The 16,247-nt window shown below is 53.5% G+C and overlaps 1 protein-coding gene across 1 annotated transcript; it reads left to right on the plus strand.

The window, feature by feature from the left end:
- Positions 1–1,293: 1,293 nt before the first annotated feature.
- Agtrap (angiotensin II receptor associated protein) lies at positions 1,294–10,147 on the plus strand. The gene is made up of 5 exons (XM_021649136.2): positions 1,294–1,442; positions 5,826–5,860; positions 7,451–7,556; positions 8,223–8,418; positions 9,514–10,147. Exons 1-5 carry the CDS (start codon positions 1,416–1,418, stop codon positions 9,630–9,632), a joined length of 483 nt encoding a protein of 160 aa, XP_021504811.1. The 5' UTR covers positions 1,294–1,415; the 3' UTR covers positions 9,633–10,147.
- Positions 10,148–16,247: the final 6,100 nt, after the last annotated feature.

Consider the following 16,247-nt stretch of genomic DNA (forward strand, 5'->3'; position numbering starts at 1 on the left):
GCAATGTTCTCAAGCTTTTGCTGTACTGCAGAGTGAGCAGACGCTGGCTCCTTGTATATTGATGGTACAAAAGCTTGTGTGCATCGGCTGTTTACACAGCTCTGGTCATTTAGCATTTTACTTAGGCTCCCATGATATCATCCCTCGTCCATGCTGGGGATAACACTGAATCCCGACCCTTTCTTTTTTGGACAAGTTCTCACTCTGTTGTTCAGGTTGGCATTGGCTCTGAACTACTGGGCTCGAGGAGTCCTCCTGCCTCTGCTTCCCTAGTGCTTGTGGCTATTCAGTGCTCAGCTTTAAAGTCCTTTTCCTGTCTTCCTTTCCTTACCCAGGCTTCAAAACCCAGGATGGAAGGAGAGAATCAACTCCCCAAGTTGTCCTCTCTCCTCACACTCATGATGTGGCGTGCATTCAGTCCCCCCAGTTTGTCGAGACAGGGTTACTCTGTGTAGCCTTGGCTGTCCTGGAATCACTCTACAGACCGGGCTGGCCTGGAACTCATAGAGATCCACCTGCCTGTGCCTCCCTAGTGCTGGGCATAAAGGCGTGCGCCCCGCACCCGGCTGGCTGCATGGTGTCCCTCCTGCCTCCGCCTCCCAAGGGGACCCGCCATGTCAGCTTTCATGTTTTCTTTCTTTCTTTTCAATATATTTTATGAAATTCTTTTGAAGTCCAAAAAGCTCGAAGGAGACATTTAACACAGTATTCTTTTCAGATTTATTTTATCTTTTGTGTATGCATGTTTTGCCTGCACGTGTGTATGTGCACTGCATGTCTGGTTACTTCAGAGGACAGAAAAGGGTGGTTGGATCGCATGTACATGGTTTGTGAGCTGCCACGTGGGAATCAAACCCAGGTCTTCTGGAAGAGCAACAAGTGCTCTTAACCACGGAATCAGCTCTCCAGACCTCGCCTTTTCCATTACAGAGAATAATTCACTGGCCCTCACAAGGATGCTGAGGTAGGGGCTGGACTAACCCTTTGTACAAGGGAAGGAAGGGAGGGGAGAGATGTGCGGCAGACAAGGGCTGTTTCCACGTCAGCACTTTCTGCCTGACTCCTGCAGGCTCTCCAGGTTGCAGATGGTTCCACCACCTCACCTGGATCCCACTTAAGCAGCCCGTTGGGTCCTGGGGCCCAGAAATGCAGACCTTCTGCTTCAAAAGCAGCCGCCGCTTGAGGCCTAGGCCGTGGCAGGGGCCTGAGCCTTGCAGCAGGAGCCCGCGGCTAGACGCTGTCTCCTAGCAACCAGCTGCGGTCACGTGCCCGCGCGGGTTGGCCTCACGTGGCTCAGGGCTGAGCTACCGTTGGAGCTAGCGCAACGGGACGGGCGGGGCCGGGAAGTTTGTTCCTGAGTTCGGAGCCCAGGAGTCCCCGCGGCCGTCGCGCAGGTGCCCTCCGCCGGGGTCAGGATGGAGCTGCCCGCCGTGAACTTGAAGGTGGCCGCGCGGCCGGGGCGGGCGGGAGTCCAGGAAGCTGGGGAAACGGAGTCGGAGCGGAAGGGAAGGCGCGGAGTCCAGGGGAGGAGGCAGCGGACACCGAGAGGGACACCTGGGGACAGAGACGGACAGGGCCGCCCCTCCCGGACAGACCTACGGGTCCCCGACTGCCCGGGCCTGCGCTCCTGGTGTCCCCCAGCAGCAGGATAGGGACACCTCTCCTCCTAAGAGGTCAGACCCCTCCAGTGCAGTCTCGGTGGGTCCCTCTGTGTTTCTCCGGTTAGGAGAAATCCGGTGTCCCCAAACAATTGCTTCTCCCTAATTCCCTCTTGTAGCGTCCTTATTTCATAATTAAGAAGCGGGAACTGCAGAAGTTTCATAAAAGCAAAAACCCCAGAGCCTGTGCCTGGCCCCAGGCAGCGCGGCTGCCTACGAGTGTCTTCATTTCCTGAGTTCCATTTCTCTCCCAGCCCTCCTGGTTTGCAAAAGAGGGTTTGGCCACTTAGCCTCGGCCAGAGGGTTGTGGACCTGGAACTAAACCGGCCATCTTGGGCCTTGGTTGCAGGCGCCTTGAAACCCTTAGACTCCTGGGTGTTAGAGCATTTAGCACGCGTTGGTGTCTAGAGGCCAAAGGGACGGAAGAGATAGGTGGCTTTGGAGCGGCCGGCCGTGCAACTCGGGAGTTGAGATGGGCTGTGACTTGCTCTAGCTGGTTTCACCATTCCTAAGTTCCTGGTCAGCAGCTGGAGGGAAACATGATTGGAGCAAGGGAATAGGCTTGGGCGGATCCCTTAGCTGGGGAGGGGTTTACAGGCTGCCGCAGGGCTGGTAGATAGCCTGCCCTCAAATAATTAAGAGGACAGCTTGAGTAGCAACAGTATGGCATTTGAGTAGCCCACCGCCAGGCCTGGGGTTTGATCCCAGTACCACAAACAAACAAGCAAATAATAGAAATAATAATGGCAAAATATAGCAACAGGTGAGGAAAGAGCTGGTGTTTATGGGCTGATATGTTTTATTCATTTGTTTAGGGTCTTGTGTGGTACAGGCTAGCCTTGAACTTATGTATAGCTGAGGATGACCCCAAACTTCAGACCCTGCTGCCTCCACCTCTCCAGTTCTGAGATTGCAGGCCTGTAATGCAGTACCGGGCATGAAACACAGCGCTTCTTGCACGCTAAGGAAACACTCTGCCAACCAAGCCATATCTCACAGCCTGTGTTGCTTATTAATCTCCTCCAGTGAGAAAGCTGAAGCTGTGCTCCAGCTTTTGAGACAGGCTTTTGCTATCTAGCTCTGGCAGGCCGGAACTCACTTTGTAAAGCAGGCTGTCTTTGAACTCACAAATATCTGCTTGTTCCTGCCTCCTGCGTGCTGGGATTAAAGGCGTGCACCACGATTGCTGGCCAGAGACGTTATATTCCTTTATAGAGGGGAAAACTTCAGTTTAGATCATGCAAGTAAATTGCCAGGGACCCCAAGAAATAAGAGGTGCATCTCCACTGCTTGCCATTTCCTGGTATCTGGTTGCTTAGGGCTAACATTGGTTTTAATGACCTATGTCAACTTTTAGAGCCTGACAGAGCATCTAGCACAACTGTGAGGTAGATGGGCTTTTGGGCCCAGGATGTAAAGACCCTCCCTTGACCTGATTGACAAGCCCTTTGTCTCCATGGATCTTAGCAGGAGCCAGTCAGAAGCAAGTGAGCGCTAGAGGTTGTGAAGTAACGCATAGGAAGGACATGCAGTCACTTTTGGGCTTCACATCAGTGACGAAGTCTTACTGTGTGCCTCAGTATTGGGGACATACTGAATTATCCATAATCTGAAATTCAGAGTGAGGCTCAGTGTTCTGTTGCTTTGTCTGCTAGATCTGTAACCCTATGCAGGATAGCTGGGACACCGTGGTCGCCCCTCGTGACTCCGCCCTCTGTCCTTTAAAGGCCTGCCTGCTCTGCCCAGCTCAGCTGGAGTGGCCAGGTGAAAAGAAGCAGTTGCCCCAGGCTCTGTGTAAGAAGCTGGTCCCTTCCTGGACCTCACCCACGCTCCTCTAGAAGCGGGAGCCGAGCTGCAGCAGCTCAGGGTGGACTAGACTTTTGAAGTGTTGGGAGAAGGAGCAGTGGGGAATCTGACAGGGGTAATAAGGCCTGCTGTGTTGGAGGCCACACACCTCCATCCCCCTGCCCTCCAGAGCAGGGCTGAAGAGCAGGTGGCAGTTGTATGAGGCTTGCCCAAGTCTGTGTGTGGAGCTAGGAGCTGCTCCATGGGTCTGACTCCAAAGTCTGCCAGATGACCAGGGCAGGACCTTGAACTCAGCTGTCCTTGGGGCATCCTACTGTCTTATCTAACAGGCCACCAATTGTTCGAACAGGACACACTGGAATGTATGTATTTAAGTTGTGGTCTGGGAGGTCCCCATGCCCTCCTTCTTTGGGAGTGGCAAACAAAGGCTTACTTTGTCTTCTCATGGTTGGTGAGTTCTCTATCACTGAGCCACAGTCCACAGCCCCAAACAGAGGGTTAATAATTGTGGCCCCTTGGCTTCTGCTGACCCACCCTTTTCTAAGTTAAACTTCACTCTCTTCTGCCCTGTTTTCTTCCTTGCAGATCCTGACAGTGGACAGGCTTTGGGGCCAGGCTTTAAGGCCAGGCATTGACATTGAGTTATCTGTGTGACATTAAGGAGGTTTCTTGGCCTCTCTGAGCATCAGTTTGCTCATTCTAAAAAGAGGTGCAAAACAAGCTGTGCCTTCTAGGGTGTGAGGGATTAAAAACTCAGACCAGATGTAGGGCAGTGATGGTGTACACAGAGGCAGGCAGATCCCCGTGAGTTTGAGGCCAGCCTGGTCTGTAAAGCGAGTTCCAGGACAGCCAGAGCTACACAGAGAAACCCTGTCTTGAAGCACCAAAAACAAAAACAAAAAAAACTCAGTCCAGAAAACAGGTCTACATTTGCAAGTTTCTCTGTGTAACAGCCCTGGCTATTCAGGAACTCACTTTATAGACCAGGCTGTCCTAAAACTTAGAGGTCCACCTGCCTCTGCCTCCCAAGTGCTAGGATCAAAGGTGTGTGCCACCATGTCCAGCTTGAGACTCAGTCTCTTGATAGGTTTGCTTTCCATGAGTATTCTGCACTCTCTGCCATATTCCCTTGAGATGTCGTCTCGCACTGAACATGGAGCTCACTGACTTGGCTAGACTAGCTGGTCAGTGAGCTCAGGGATCCTCCTGCAGTAAAGTTCCTTCCTGTAGGCAGGAGTGACAGCACCTGGGCCTTTCCCTGCCTGTCTGCCCTGGTCGAGCACACAGCTTTGCCCTCAGTCTAACCCTGCCATCTGCCACAGCAAAGCTCCTGGCGTCCCAGGAACTTTCTGCCCTACTATCACCTCTGCCTTGGTCATGCCCTCCACCCACTCAGAGGGCTGGTCCTGGCTCCCTGCCTCAGCCTGCCCGAGAGCATGCTTAGCTTAGCCTCAACACTCAGCCAGGAAGCCTGGAACCCACTCTAGCTGACAGTACCCTGTTCTTCTCATGGCCTCAGCCCCTCCTGTTTTAGCGCTCCAGGCAGTGCCGTCTGGATTACCAGAAGAGGCCAGTCCAAGACCAGGGCTATGATTTCAAGGACACCAAAAGCAGTAAAAGGGTAGTGTGGAAATCCAGGCTGGCGGGAGGGATTTTGTCCTTAATGAGACAAATTGCAGTGTCTCCTGCAGAGAAGTGTCAAGCTCCCCAGGTCATTAAACTTGAAATCTGAGCTGCCAGCCACTGCTTTTGGACCACCTCCTCTACTGTCTCCTGCCTTTTCCCTTACTGTTTGTTTTGAAACAGGCCTAGGTTAGTCTTGAATTCATTATGTTGCTGAGGATGATCCTGAACTTCTGATCCTCCCAAGTGCTGAGATTACAGGCATGCATAACTGTGCCTAACTTATGATGCAGTTTATTCAATGTGGGGATTGAACTCTGGGCTTCAAGCATGTTAGGCAGACACTGAGCCCTAGCCCCATCTCCTTGCTCCTCCCCTGCAGCTGCTGTGGCTGCCTTCCCCTCTGGAGCCCATAGCTCTGGCTCCAGGTCCTAAGAACTCCTTGTTGGAGGCCCCTCCCACTCTCCATTCAGACTTCTGATTCCAGGGCTCAAGCCTGTTATCAGCCCCTGTAAGAAGCTCCTAGCCCTTGGAAACAGGAAGGGGCAGAGGTGCCTGTCTCCACCAGGCGTCTCCCTCTTTACCACAGATGCCTCAGTGCTGCTGGGATTTTTTTAAGATGTTTGTGAGAGCCTTGTAGGTGCCAGGCAGGGCCTCCTATGTGTCCTGGCTCCACAGGCCTTGCGCTGCCTGTGACATTGCATTCACAGACTTACCAAGCCTGTCCTTGTGTTACAGGTTATTCTCCTGGTTCACTGGCTGCTGACGACCTGGTGAGTGGCTCTGGGGATCTGGCTGTATCCACATGTCTCCTGGCTGTCTGCTGTGTCACCTGCGGTCTATGTCCACACTTCCCTGGGGTCAGTTAGCATTCAGCAGTGTCTCAGCCTGCCACATTAGCAGTCCATTCTGCCGAGGGCTGGGTGGCTTTCACCTCTTTACGGTGGGATAAGGATTGGCTCCTGCGGCAGTGCTTGCCAACCAAGCCCCCAAGTGGGGCTTCAGGACGCGGCTTGGTCTCCGCTGTCACTTCTGTCCAAAAAACAGGTCAAAAAACCACTGAGACCATGCGTTTTGCAGGCTTTGAAGGGCAGTGAGCATGCCAACAGCTGTGAGTGACACCAACAGCGGAAGCAGGGGTCACTTTCCCTGAGGTTTGGTTCCACACTGGTGGCTGGGCAGCGCTCACACCTGCTTTCCCGAGACAGTAGATAGGAGGACTGGAAAACAGGCCTCTTGGCCTAATTGCCAATCCAGTCCCAGGCTTGCTGAGTGTCAGGGCCCAAAGGAACCCAGAAAGTCTCACTCAGAACCTGTGGCTCCACCCCTCTACCTCCCGTAAACCTTTCCAGCCCAGGGTCTGGGCTTCCCCTCCCTTCCCTTTCCCCAGCTTCTGAATCCTATATAACTCAGTCGTTTTGGCTACACGCCGTCTTGGTTCTGCTCTTGGCTCCTCTTCTGGATCTCACTTTGTTTGCCCTTTCTCTTCTCTTCTTTCCTCTCTCTTTCCCTTCCTCTCTTGCTCTCCCCTACACCTCTCCTCTCATGTCCTGGTTCAGTCTGCTGGCTATGTTCAGTCTGGACCCTGCCTGTTCAGCCTCTGGCTGTTCTCTCCCTCGTATCTGCACAGCCATGCCTCAGAGCAGTCAGTCCTCATCTTCATTCACCAAGCAGCTGTGTGACCTGGTTAGTCACCTGTTAGGCCTGTGCCTCTGAGTCTGTAAAATGAGGCTCCTAGTACCACCTCTCCCAAGAGCAGCTGTGAAAGATGGATTTAGAGTGTGTAGGACAGTGCCAGGTCCCAGGAAGTGCCCTGGGTTAACCGTGGAAAGCTCCGCTCTGCAAGCGAAGTAGTAAGTGATGTCAGTTTATGGTGATACCCTGAAAACTACAGCAGGGAGGGCACTGGGTCAAGTCAACAGGGGAGTGGATCCCCTCAGGCAACGTTTGAGCTCTAAGATGACAAGACATGGCTGTATGTTAAGGAAAATGAAGCCTCGATGGTCAGCAGCCAGGAGGTAAGGATGGGGCTCATGAGAACCCCTATAGACTACAATTCTTAGAAGGTCTCTTATTCTACACATGTCAGAAAACTGAAAGGTAGGTGTGGAGTCACGTGATCTGACTCACACACTGCTTGCTATTTCAAGAACTGCCTGCAGGGGGCAGGAGTGACAGCAAGACCTGTACAGAGAAGCTGTGGGCCCTATGCTTGTGGGAGAGGATGGATGAGCCCAGGTTCAGGAAGCCAGATGGTCTGTTCGCAAAAAGGCAGACTCCTGGGGCAGGAGGAAGGAACTGTGGGAGGAGGGGAGGACAGCTCAGGGTGGTCACTGGCTGATTGATAGTGTCTCTCTATGCAGGGGCTGCTTGGTGTTCTCAGGCTCCTATGCCTGGAGCAACTTCACTATCCTGGCCCTGGGCTTGTGGGCTGTGGCCCAGCGGGACTCTGTTGATGCCATAGGCATGGTGAGTGGGGAGGGGTGGTAGGAGAGAGGGCAGGGAACTGGCTCCATCCGTGTGCTCCCTTGTCTGTGCCAGTATTTTCTCCTCCTCATGTCCCACCTTTTTCTCTTCTAAAGCCTTATACACAGCCTCCCAGGATGGAGAGCCTCTAGATGGGATAGCAAAGCTCCCCACCTCTGCTGTTGTCTTCTCCAAGACAGACATAGGGTAGAGATCACAGAACCCCAAGATTGGCTATCCTCCCAGCAGTCTGACCTGCTTCAGGGTCGTCTCTTGGGGAGAAAGGATGTGACTGGAAGGCCTGGCTAAAAGGGAGCACCCCTGCTTTATGGAGTCAGAGCGGATACTGGCCTGAGGTGGGAAGTACCTAGTTCTTCACACTGAGGCCATGGCTCCTTAGGAGAATTGTAAAGGGAACTTTCCTAGTTTTCTGGACTCCAAGGGACTGTCCCTCTCAGAAATTTTGGAGCCAGGTGTTGGGCCCCATTATGACCTCAGTGGCAGGAGGTGGGGTTGGGGAGTTCTGGGGCAACAGGCTGGAGTCAGACTCCTGCTCCCAGGCCATGCAGGTATCAGTCTCAAGGCGTATTCCAGGCCGGTGAGCGTGAGGGAAGCTTTCGGGCTGGTGGGGCGTCAGTGCCTGTGACCCTGTGATGGTGTTTCTTGCAGTTTCTTGGTGGCTTGGTTGTCACCATCTTCCTGGACATTATCTACATCAGCATCTTCTACTCCAGTGTCACCATTGGGGACACTGGCCGCTTCAGTGCCGGCATGGCCATCCTCAGTTTGCTGCTCAAGCCCTTCTCTTGCTGCCTTGTGTACCACATGCACCGTGAACGAGGGGGTGAACTCCCACTCCGCCCGGGTAAGTCCTGCTCTGCTCCGGCTCCCCCTGCCCTGGGAAGCTCCTAGGCACTGTTTCAAAGGCCTTGGCCCTGCTACCAATCTGGTGTGACTTTGCCTGTTGTCAGACTGTGGGCAGACTTGGTGGCCGTCCCTCAGCCCAGAGCACATGAAGCCATGCAGGTGTTGAGCTCCCAGAGGCAGCAGGGAGCCTCTGGTTCAGGCCTGCAGATGGCTGTAGGGACAGCTCCTTCCTTTCATTTCCACATAGCCCTGGCTCTGGAGCTGTGCCCTCCTGCCCTATCGGATGTACCCCTTCTGGGCAGGCAGGACAGGGAGCCCTGTGTGCCAGCCTTCTAGTGTCTAGCTTAGAACAAAGTTTTCTCTTTGGTGGTATGGAAACCCCAGGTGACCTGGGGATCCCATGAGAGAGTACTGAGCCAGAGCGAGAGTGGCCTGTGGCTGCCCTGCTCTGGTTTGTCTCAGTGCTACCTAGACCTGCCCTAGGTCTGCCCTTCAGACCTAGGTCTGAAGGGATCAGATGAGAGAAGGAAGGTCCATCATCCTTGGGACTTGTTCATGGTCCTAGGATAAATGTATGAGGGAGGAATGAGCGACGTGGGATGCCTTCCATCCTGCCCTGTACCATCAGCCCCAGCCTTCTGATTACAGCAACTGTACCAGGCTCTGCAGCTTCTAGAGACAGAGATATATATGGGTCCTTGGGCCTGGCGGAGAGCAGGAGAGAAGTCTGTAGGCCCAGGACTAGGCCCCCTCTCATCAGATCCCTGAGCACGTGCTGCTGGAGGCAGATGTGGCACAGCGGCCAGTAGCCATCCACCACAGGACCTGCTGCTTGGGTTTGAACCCACTGTCGTCTGCTTCAAGCTGCATAATATCAAGTCAGCCTGTCTCTTTGACCTTTACATTCCTCATCTGCAAATCTGTGCCCCATACAGATCCAAGGATCGGATGCTACAGGCTGGTGTCTAGGCCTCTGCTACTGCCCATTGTCTTTGGTATCAGAACACTAGCCACATTGCGGGTGTGTCCGGCTGTGCTTAGCGGAAGGCCCCATGGGCTCATTTTCTTTCTTCACATGTTCCCTGTCCTCTAGATTTCTTCGGATCTTCTCAGGAGCATAGTGCCTACCAGACAATTGACTCACCAGACTCGCCTGCAGACCCCTTGGCAAACCTGGAGAACAAAGGCCTAGCTGCTCCCCGGGGGTACTGAAGCTATTCCCTGGCCTTCCTGGTGCCCAGCAGGATGCTTGTCACCTCCATTTCCTGGACATACAATGGAGCATCTCCATTCCCTACCACAGAGATGACCTGAGTCATATGCCCTTGGAGGTCAAGAGCCCCTAGCTTCCCAGCTGAGAAGAGCCCAGTCCTAACTCTCCAGGCTGCTCCTCCCTTTAAGACCTGCTAACCCTGGGCTAGACCTGTGGTTGCTTTCTTCACCTCCTACCCCACAACAACACACTGCTGCCAAGCTCTGCAGAGTGCTGCAGGGCCAGCCAGGCCTTAAAGGCTATGGTTGCTGCCTCTTGGGCTGCCCCAAGATGGCTCAGCCCTTCCTAGAAGCTCTGGGAACTTCTGGTCCTCAGCCTGCCCTACCTGGGAGCTAAGACCCTGTGCCTGTCACTGCCTCGTGCCTTGGTGCCTGGGGATCCCAGGCCTGGACACAGTAGGTCTGCAGAGGCCCCTCTCTGAGCCTGCCATTAAAATTCAGAGGTTCTGTGGCTGGACTGTTGGAGCCATGTTGATCTCCCAGCTGGGGTGGGGCCTGTCTTGCCCTCTTGAGATGATTTCTCCTTTGAATCAGTTGCAGGTGAAACTTGGTCTAAGCCACTCATTATATCGGGCCTGGTGGAAGGAAGGGCTTCCCTATGGGTCTGCCTGGAGGAGCCTGGCTCCAGCCAAACTCGGGAGGCAGAGACAGTGCTGGTCAGCGTGGCATGCAGACATCTGTCCTCTGACCCAGATGACCCAGCACTGGTTCAGATTCTGCTCTGCCCTGGCAGCTGTGTGAAGCTCTTCCCATGTCTTCCAGAAAAGACGTGGTCATCAGGGTCTGCGTGTGGAAGCCCTGAGTGGCCGCTGCACTGCCCCTGAGACTGGACCATGAGGCAAGGCACGGGTGGCTTCCTCTAGTCCCTGTGTCTCACCTCAGCCCACTGCCTCCTGAGGTGGCAGGGCCAGGACTCCCACTCTTGCTCAAATGCTAGATCTCTGGGGACAAACAGTTGAAGACTTATGGGGAGCCACAGACTGAGGCGAGGGTCCTGAAAGAAACAGGGAGGCTGAGTGACACAATTGTGAAAAGTGAAACAGCCTGGGGTGCGGGTGGGAGGGGTTGTGGTCCATCGGCTCTGTTGGAGTGTCTGTCACTTGTGGTCCATCCGCTGTGTTGGGGTGTCTGTCACTTGTGGTCCATCCGCTGTGTTGGGGGGTCACTGTGGTCAGTCTGCTGTGTGGAACACCATCCCATGTCATCAGCGGATAACCCAGACCTGAGCCCAGCGTGAGCAAACAGGGTGAAGAGCAGCATGCACCACTAGAGGGCAGCACCTGTGACTCAGCCTCTCACCAATCCTTAGCCTCGTGTGTGTGTGTGTGTGTGTGTGTGTGTGTGTGTGTGTGTGTGAAGCATGAAACATGAGCTGGGACCCAGAAATGACTCAGCAGCTCAGCCAGTAAAAGACATCTACTACTGAGCCTCAAGATCTGCGTTTGGTCCCTGGAACCCACTCCTGGAAATTATCCTCCAACTTCCACACTCTGGCCATGGGGGGTTACACACCCCCCCCAAAATTATATAAATGTAAAAAAAAAACAAATGACCCTCTATTATTAAAATCCCTCTTGCTGGACAGTGTTTTTAATAATCTCGGCACTCTGGAGGCAGAGTAGGTGGATCTCTGAGCTCGAGGCTAGCCTGGTTTATGGAGAGTTTCAGGACAGCCAAGGCTGCACAGAGAAACCTTGTCTCAGAACAAACAAACAGAAAGAAAGCATGTTCTGGGACTCATACTTAGGCCTTGGAGGAGGAGGAAGAGGCATGTTGTCTCCTCATGTTTCTGTAAGGCTCCTTAGCAGAACGAAGGCCTGGGGACGCTGCCTGGGCCCCTTGGAATAGGTCAGGCTTACAGAGACTGATAAAATGAGCAAGGAGCTTGGCCTAAGCAGCCAGGATGGGTCACAGACCCTGCGTTCTCCTCCTGCTTCCAGGCCCCCAAATCTGACTGACTTTAGGGAAGGGTAGAGGAGGGCTGTCTCTGGAAGAGCTCCCAACAGCACGGTGAGACTAGAGCAGGGGAGCCGGACTTGCTCATTGGTCAAGGGCTGTACCACGCTGGGTGACAAGTTTCCAGCTGATGGAGAGGAGGCCCTGAGGCAGGCGGAAGCATGGAGGGTACCAGTGCTGGCGGCCACCTTACAGAGGAGCCCCATGCAAAGGGAACATCTGGCCCGGGATAGATGAGGGAAGAGAAGAGACATACCCTACACGCAACAGTGGACAAGAAGGGTCCAAGTAGAGGGCCTGCCCTCAGGAAGCCTGAGTAGGAGCGCTGGCTGCTTGTGCTCAGGAAGCAGGTGCAGCTGGAGCGCTGAGGGTCAGACAGCAGCAGAGGAAGTCAGGAGCCACCCTGGGGACTGGCTTTCACTGAGTGACAGCGCCAAAGAGTGTGCGTTGGAATCCAGATCTGAATTTGATTGGCTGATACACCCTAAAAGGAGAGTTTGCCTTTGTGAGCTGTGGGGGTGTGACAAAGTGTCAACTCCTGGACGCCTGTGGGCCAGCAGGATCTGCAGGTGCGCTGGAGAGAGAAGCCAGGACTCACTCACAGCAGGCGTGGGCTGGAGTTGCTACTGACTGGAGGGGAGGAGCACAGGCCAGCAAGGCCCAAAAGGGCTGTGCTTGTGGGATAGGGCTCTTCAGCTGGCTGCTCTCACCACCATCTGCCTTTTGTGCCCCAAGTCCTCTTGGTGATTTGGAAACAGGCCAGCCCCCAGATTTTAATCTAGAGTCAGCCATCCTAGGGCCTTCTCTTACTTGTGGTCTGCAGAGCTGGAGTCTCTTGTCCAGTTTGCACATCTATTGGTTGTATCAAGTTGAGTGTTTAGAGGATGAAGTCAGAGAAACTGCCTCAGGGGTCATCACTTAATGTTTTCTGCCAAACTGCCGGTTTGCCCCGCTCAGGGCTGCCATTGGTCTCTGGAAGAGCCCAGCAAGTCCAGTTCCCAAAGCCTGCCTGTAGCACACTCTGTAGCTAGAGAACCAGGCTTTAAACTGCAAAAGGCAGAGCAGTGAGGTGGCCCCATGGGGAAGCTCTTTGCCACCAAATCTGGGTCCCAGGTGAAGGGAGAGAACAGACTCCGGCAAGTCCTCCTCTGACCTCTCTGTTTGTACTGTGCACACACTCCCTCCACAAATGTCATTAAAGCCTAAAGGTACCCCAGACCTCTGTACAAGAGACAATCTCACCATGCCTCAGTTTGCTGATTTGAAAAGTGGGGATAAGATGGGCTGTGGGGCTGGAGAGATGGCTCAGAGGTTAAGAGCACCGGCTGCTCTTCCACAGGTCCTGAGTTCAACTCCCAGCAACCATGTGGTGGCTCACAGCCACCTTTAATGAGATCTAATGCCTTCTTTTGGCCTGCATGTGTACATGCAGACAGAACATTGTACATATAAATCTTTTTTAAGAAAAAGATGGGCTGTTGACATAGCTCAGTGGGTAAGGGTACATGCTGCCAAGTGTGTTGGTCTGGGTTTGATTCGTAGAACCTGCGTGGTACTACTGAAAGCTGCTCCTGAAAGCTGTCTTCTCACTCCCTGTGACGACCATGACAGCTGGGCACATGCGTGTGTGTGTGTGTGTGTGTGTGTATACACAGTAAAAATGGAAATTAAAATAAAGTGAGGATAAGAGTCATGCGCAACTCAGACTAGTGATGGTTGAGAAGAGCGTTAACCTTAATGTTCAATAAACGTTAAAGCTTGTTGAACATGTTGCTGTGTGAATGATTACTCACAAGGGGAGGGTGGCCAGTCTGCCCATCCAAACAGTATCATTTACCAACTGAGTAAATCCTGTGGGGTGCCTTTACCTGATTTCAGAAGGCTGGGAGGATCCTCCAAGGCTCTGTTCTGTGAAGCACATGTGAGGGCCAGACCATCTGCAAAGTCAATGAGTGGTTCCAGCGTGTCATCTCTGAGGCTGGAACCCAGATTCCCAGATTCGAGCCTGGAGAGAGCTAAGTGCTTTCCTACCCCAAACGCTTGAAAATGGACTTCATTTTAAATTCTGTACATAACAGAATGACCTGTGATCCAGAATGTGAAAGAGCCAGTCTAGTCTGTTAGCACACTCGAATCCCCCCGCTGCGAGGGAACCCAGGGTTCCCAGCTCCCAAAAGAGAAACTGATCTGGTACATGCAGACTTAGAGGAACCTTGGACAAGGCAACCCGTAGGGCTGACCCCAGGGTCTGCATGTGCCTTATGGAAGCTGGGGTGACTGGGAGCTTAAAAAGAGGGCAGCCACTTCTACAGGTGACAGCACACACTCAATGCAGCAGACAGACCTGAGGGCTGGCAGCCTGGAAGACCGATTAGGAGCCTCCGAAAAGCAGCCAAGGAACGACATAGAAAGAGGTTCAGAGGACTGGAGAGACGGCTCGGAGTAAGAGCACTGGCTGTTCTTCCTAAAGGTCCTGAGTTCAATTCCCAGCAACCACTTGGTGGCTCACAACCATCTACAATGAGATCTGGTGCCCTCTCCTGGTGTGTAGGTGAACATGCAGGCAGAGTAGTGAATAAATAAACCTTTTTTTTTTTTTTTTTTTAAGAAAGAGGTTCAGTGAGGTTTACAAGCCAAAGTTGGGCGAAAGTTGGCCAAAAGGTTCCATCCATCAGGTTTAGGACGATATCTGACACAGATTTTTAAGAACTTATTTGTTAAAACAACAGCAACAAACAACTTACTTGCTTTTGAGACAGGGCCCTTTCTGTAGCGCTGGCCAGCCTGGAATTCACGCGGATCTGCCTGCCCCTGGCCCCCGAGGGCTGCCACACACCTGGCTGGACACAGACTTAAGAGGTAGGAAGAAGGCCGGGATCTAACTCAGTGGAAAAGCTCTCGCCTAGCGGGCAGAGGTAGAGGTTCAATCCCCAGCACCACTTCGTAAAAATGGGGTGGGGGTGTCACAGGTTTGGGATTTGTGTAAGGCCACCCATCAGCACAAGCCTTGTTGACTTCCAAGTTCTTTCCTCACAGGAAAGCACATATTGCAGGGTGCACTAGGGAGCAGCCTTCAAGAGTCAAAAACTGCGCGATTTGGAGGGAAGCCTGCTTGTAGCCATATGCCTTGTAACTGAAACGCAGGTTCTGGGGCAGAACCTCAGCACGGAGCACTACGCATGCGCAGGCGTCTGCACCTTTTTCTGGGAACGCGCCAAGCAGGGGCGGGGCTAGGCGCGTGCCTTGTGTTTGAAGTTCTACCTCCTCACACTTGCGGCGATCGTTAGCAGCCCCTGCGGAGAGCCCCGCCCAGTTCAAGCCTGATTGGTCAAAGGAAAAGTCCCAAGGAAGATTGACGCCTACGAGAGCAGGTCCAGAAGGGCAGGAAACTGGCCCCAGGCCCCTGTGATGGGAAAAGGGAGGTCTGAGCGTCCTTAGGTGGGGACGGAAGGGCAAGACCCCGTAGTGTCAAGAGAGGGCACCCATGCTTACAAAGCGGCTTCTCATCAGAGCTGCCCAGCTGAAGGGCTGCGCATAGGGCGTATTGGCCTTCCCAGGCCCCAGCAGCCTCATTTCTAGAACCGGGAAACTAAATCTTGGGCCCGACTGCGGTGCCGAAAGCTTCTAATATGGCTGAGCAGCCGTTTGGCATGGTTCAGTCGCTTAACACGTTCATAAGGTCCAGCCATGGGCCACGGTGTTCTGTATGCTGCGTGTGGTGATGGTACATGCCAGGAGGAGTACACGCAGGGCACACGGAGTAGGGGGGTGGGCAGCACGCGCGGTGGATGTTAGAAGAGCTCCCTGTGCTGTCTGAGGCAGGACTTAAATCCCGAGGGGGGAGGGAAGGGAGGAAACAGACTGGTGATGTGATGTTTGGAGCGTGCCTGCCCAGCACACAGCACACCCTTCGGGTCGAGCACCAGCACTGCACAAAGTAGGCGTGTTGGCACAAGCTTGTAGTCCCAGCGCTTGGGAAGGGGCGTTCAGTGTCGTCCTTGGCTGGACATGGCAAGTTTGGGGCCAGCCTGATCTACAGGAGAAACTCTTAAAACAGAAGAAGACTGCAGAGATGGTTCCCTGGTTAAGAGCACTCATTGCTTTTCCGGAGGACCGGGTTTGGGTCCCAGCGTCCACATCCATAACTATCTGTAACTTCAGTTCCTAGGATCTGATAGCCTTAGATGGCCATGGTGGAGCACACCTTTAATCTCAGCACTTGGGAGGCAGAGGGAGGTGAACTTTTGTGAGGTCGAGGCCAGCCTGGTCTACAGTGAATTTCACGACAGTGAGGGTCAGTTAAACCCTGCCTCAAAAAACAAACCAAAAATCAAAAAAGAAGAAAATATTACAACTGAAAGGAGAGAAGCTATGTGGGACACTATGCAGAGAGGGAGCACAGCCAGAACAGCTGAGGATGTGGCCCAGGGGTAACACAGGGAACAGGGCCTGTGGCCAGCGCTTCTTGCTCCTTTTCCCCAGAGCCCGACTGTCCCTTTCCGGGTCCCTATGCTGAGAGTCTAACCCAGGGCCTCATATACGGCAGGCCAGTGCTCCACCCTCAGCCCATCTAATTGAATGCACAGCTGTCCCAAACCC

The sequence above is a fragment of the Meriones unguiculatus genome, chromosome 3, assembly GCF_030254825.1.
Source record: "Meriones unguiculatus strain TT.TT164.6M chromosome 3, Bangor_MerUng_6.1, whole genome shotgun sequence".
NCBI classification, from domain to species: Eukaryota; Metazoa; Chordata; class Mammalia; order Rodentia; family Muridae; genus Meriones; species Meriones unguiculatus.

Bases quoted from the DNA above. Each gene is read 5' to 3' on its own strand.
- Agtrap (XM_021649136.2), top strand. From the start codon at position 1,416: ATGGAGCTGCCCGCCGTGAACTTGAAG. The intron at 1,443-5,825 runs GTGGCCGCGCGG...CTTGTGTTACAG, and splicing joins TGCCCGCCGTGAACTTGAAG to GTTATTCTCCTGGTTCACTG. The intron at 5,861-7,450 runs GTGAGTGGCTCT...CTCTCTATGCAG, and splicing joins CACTGGCTGCTGACGACCTG to GGGCTGCTTGGTGTTCTCAG.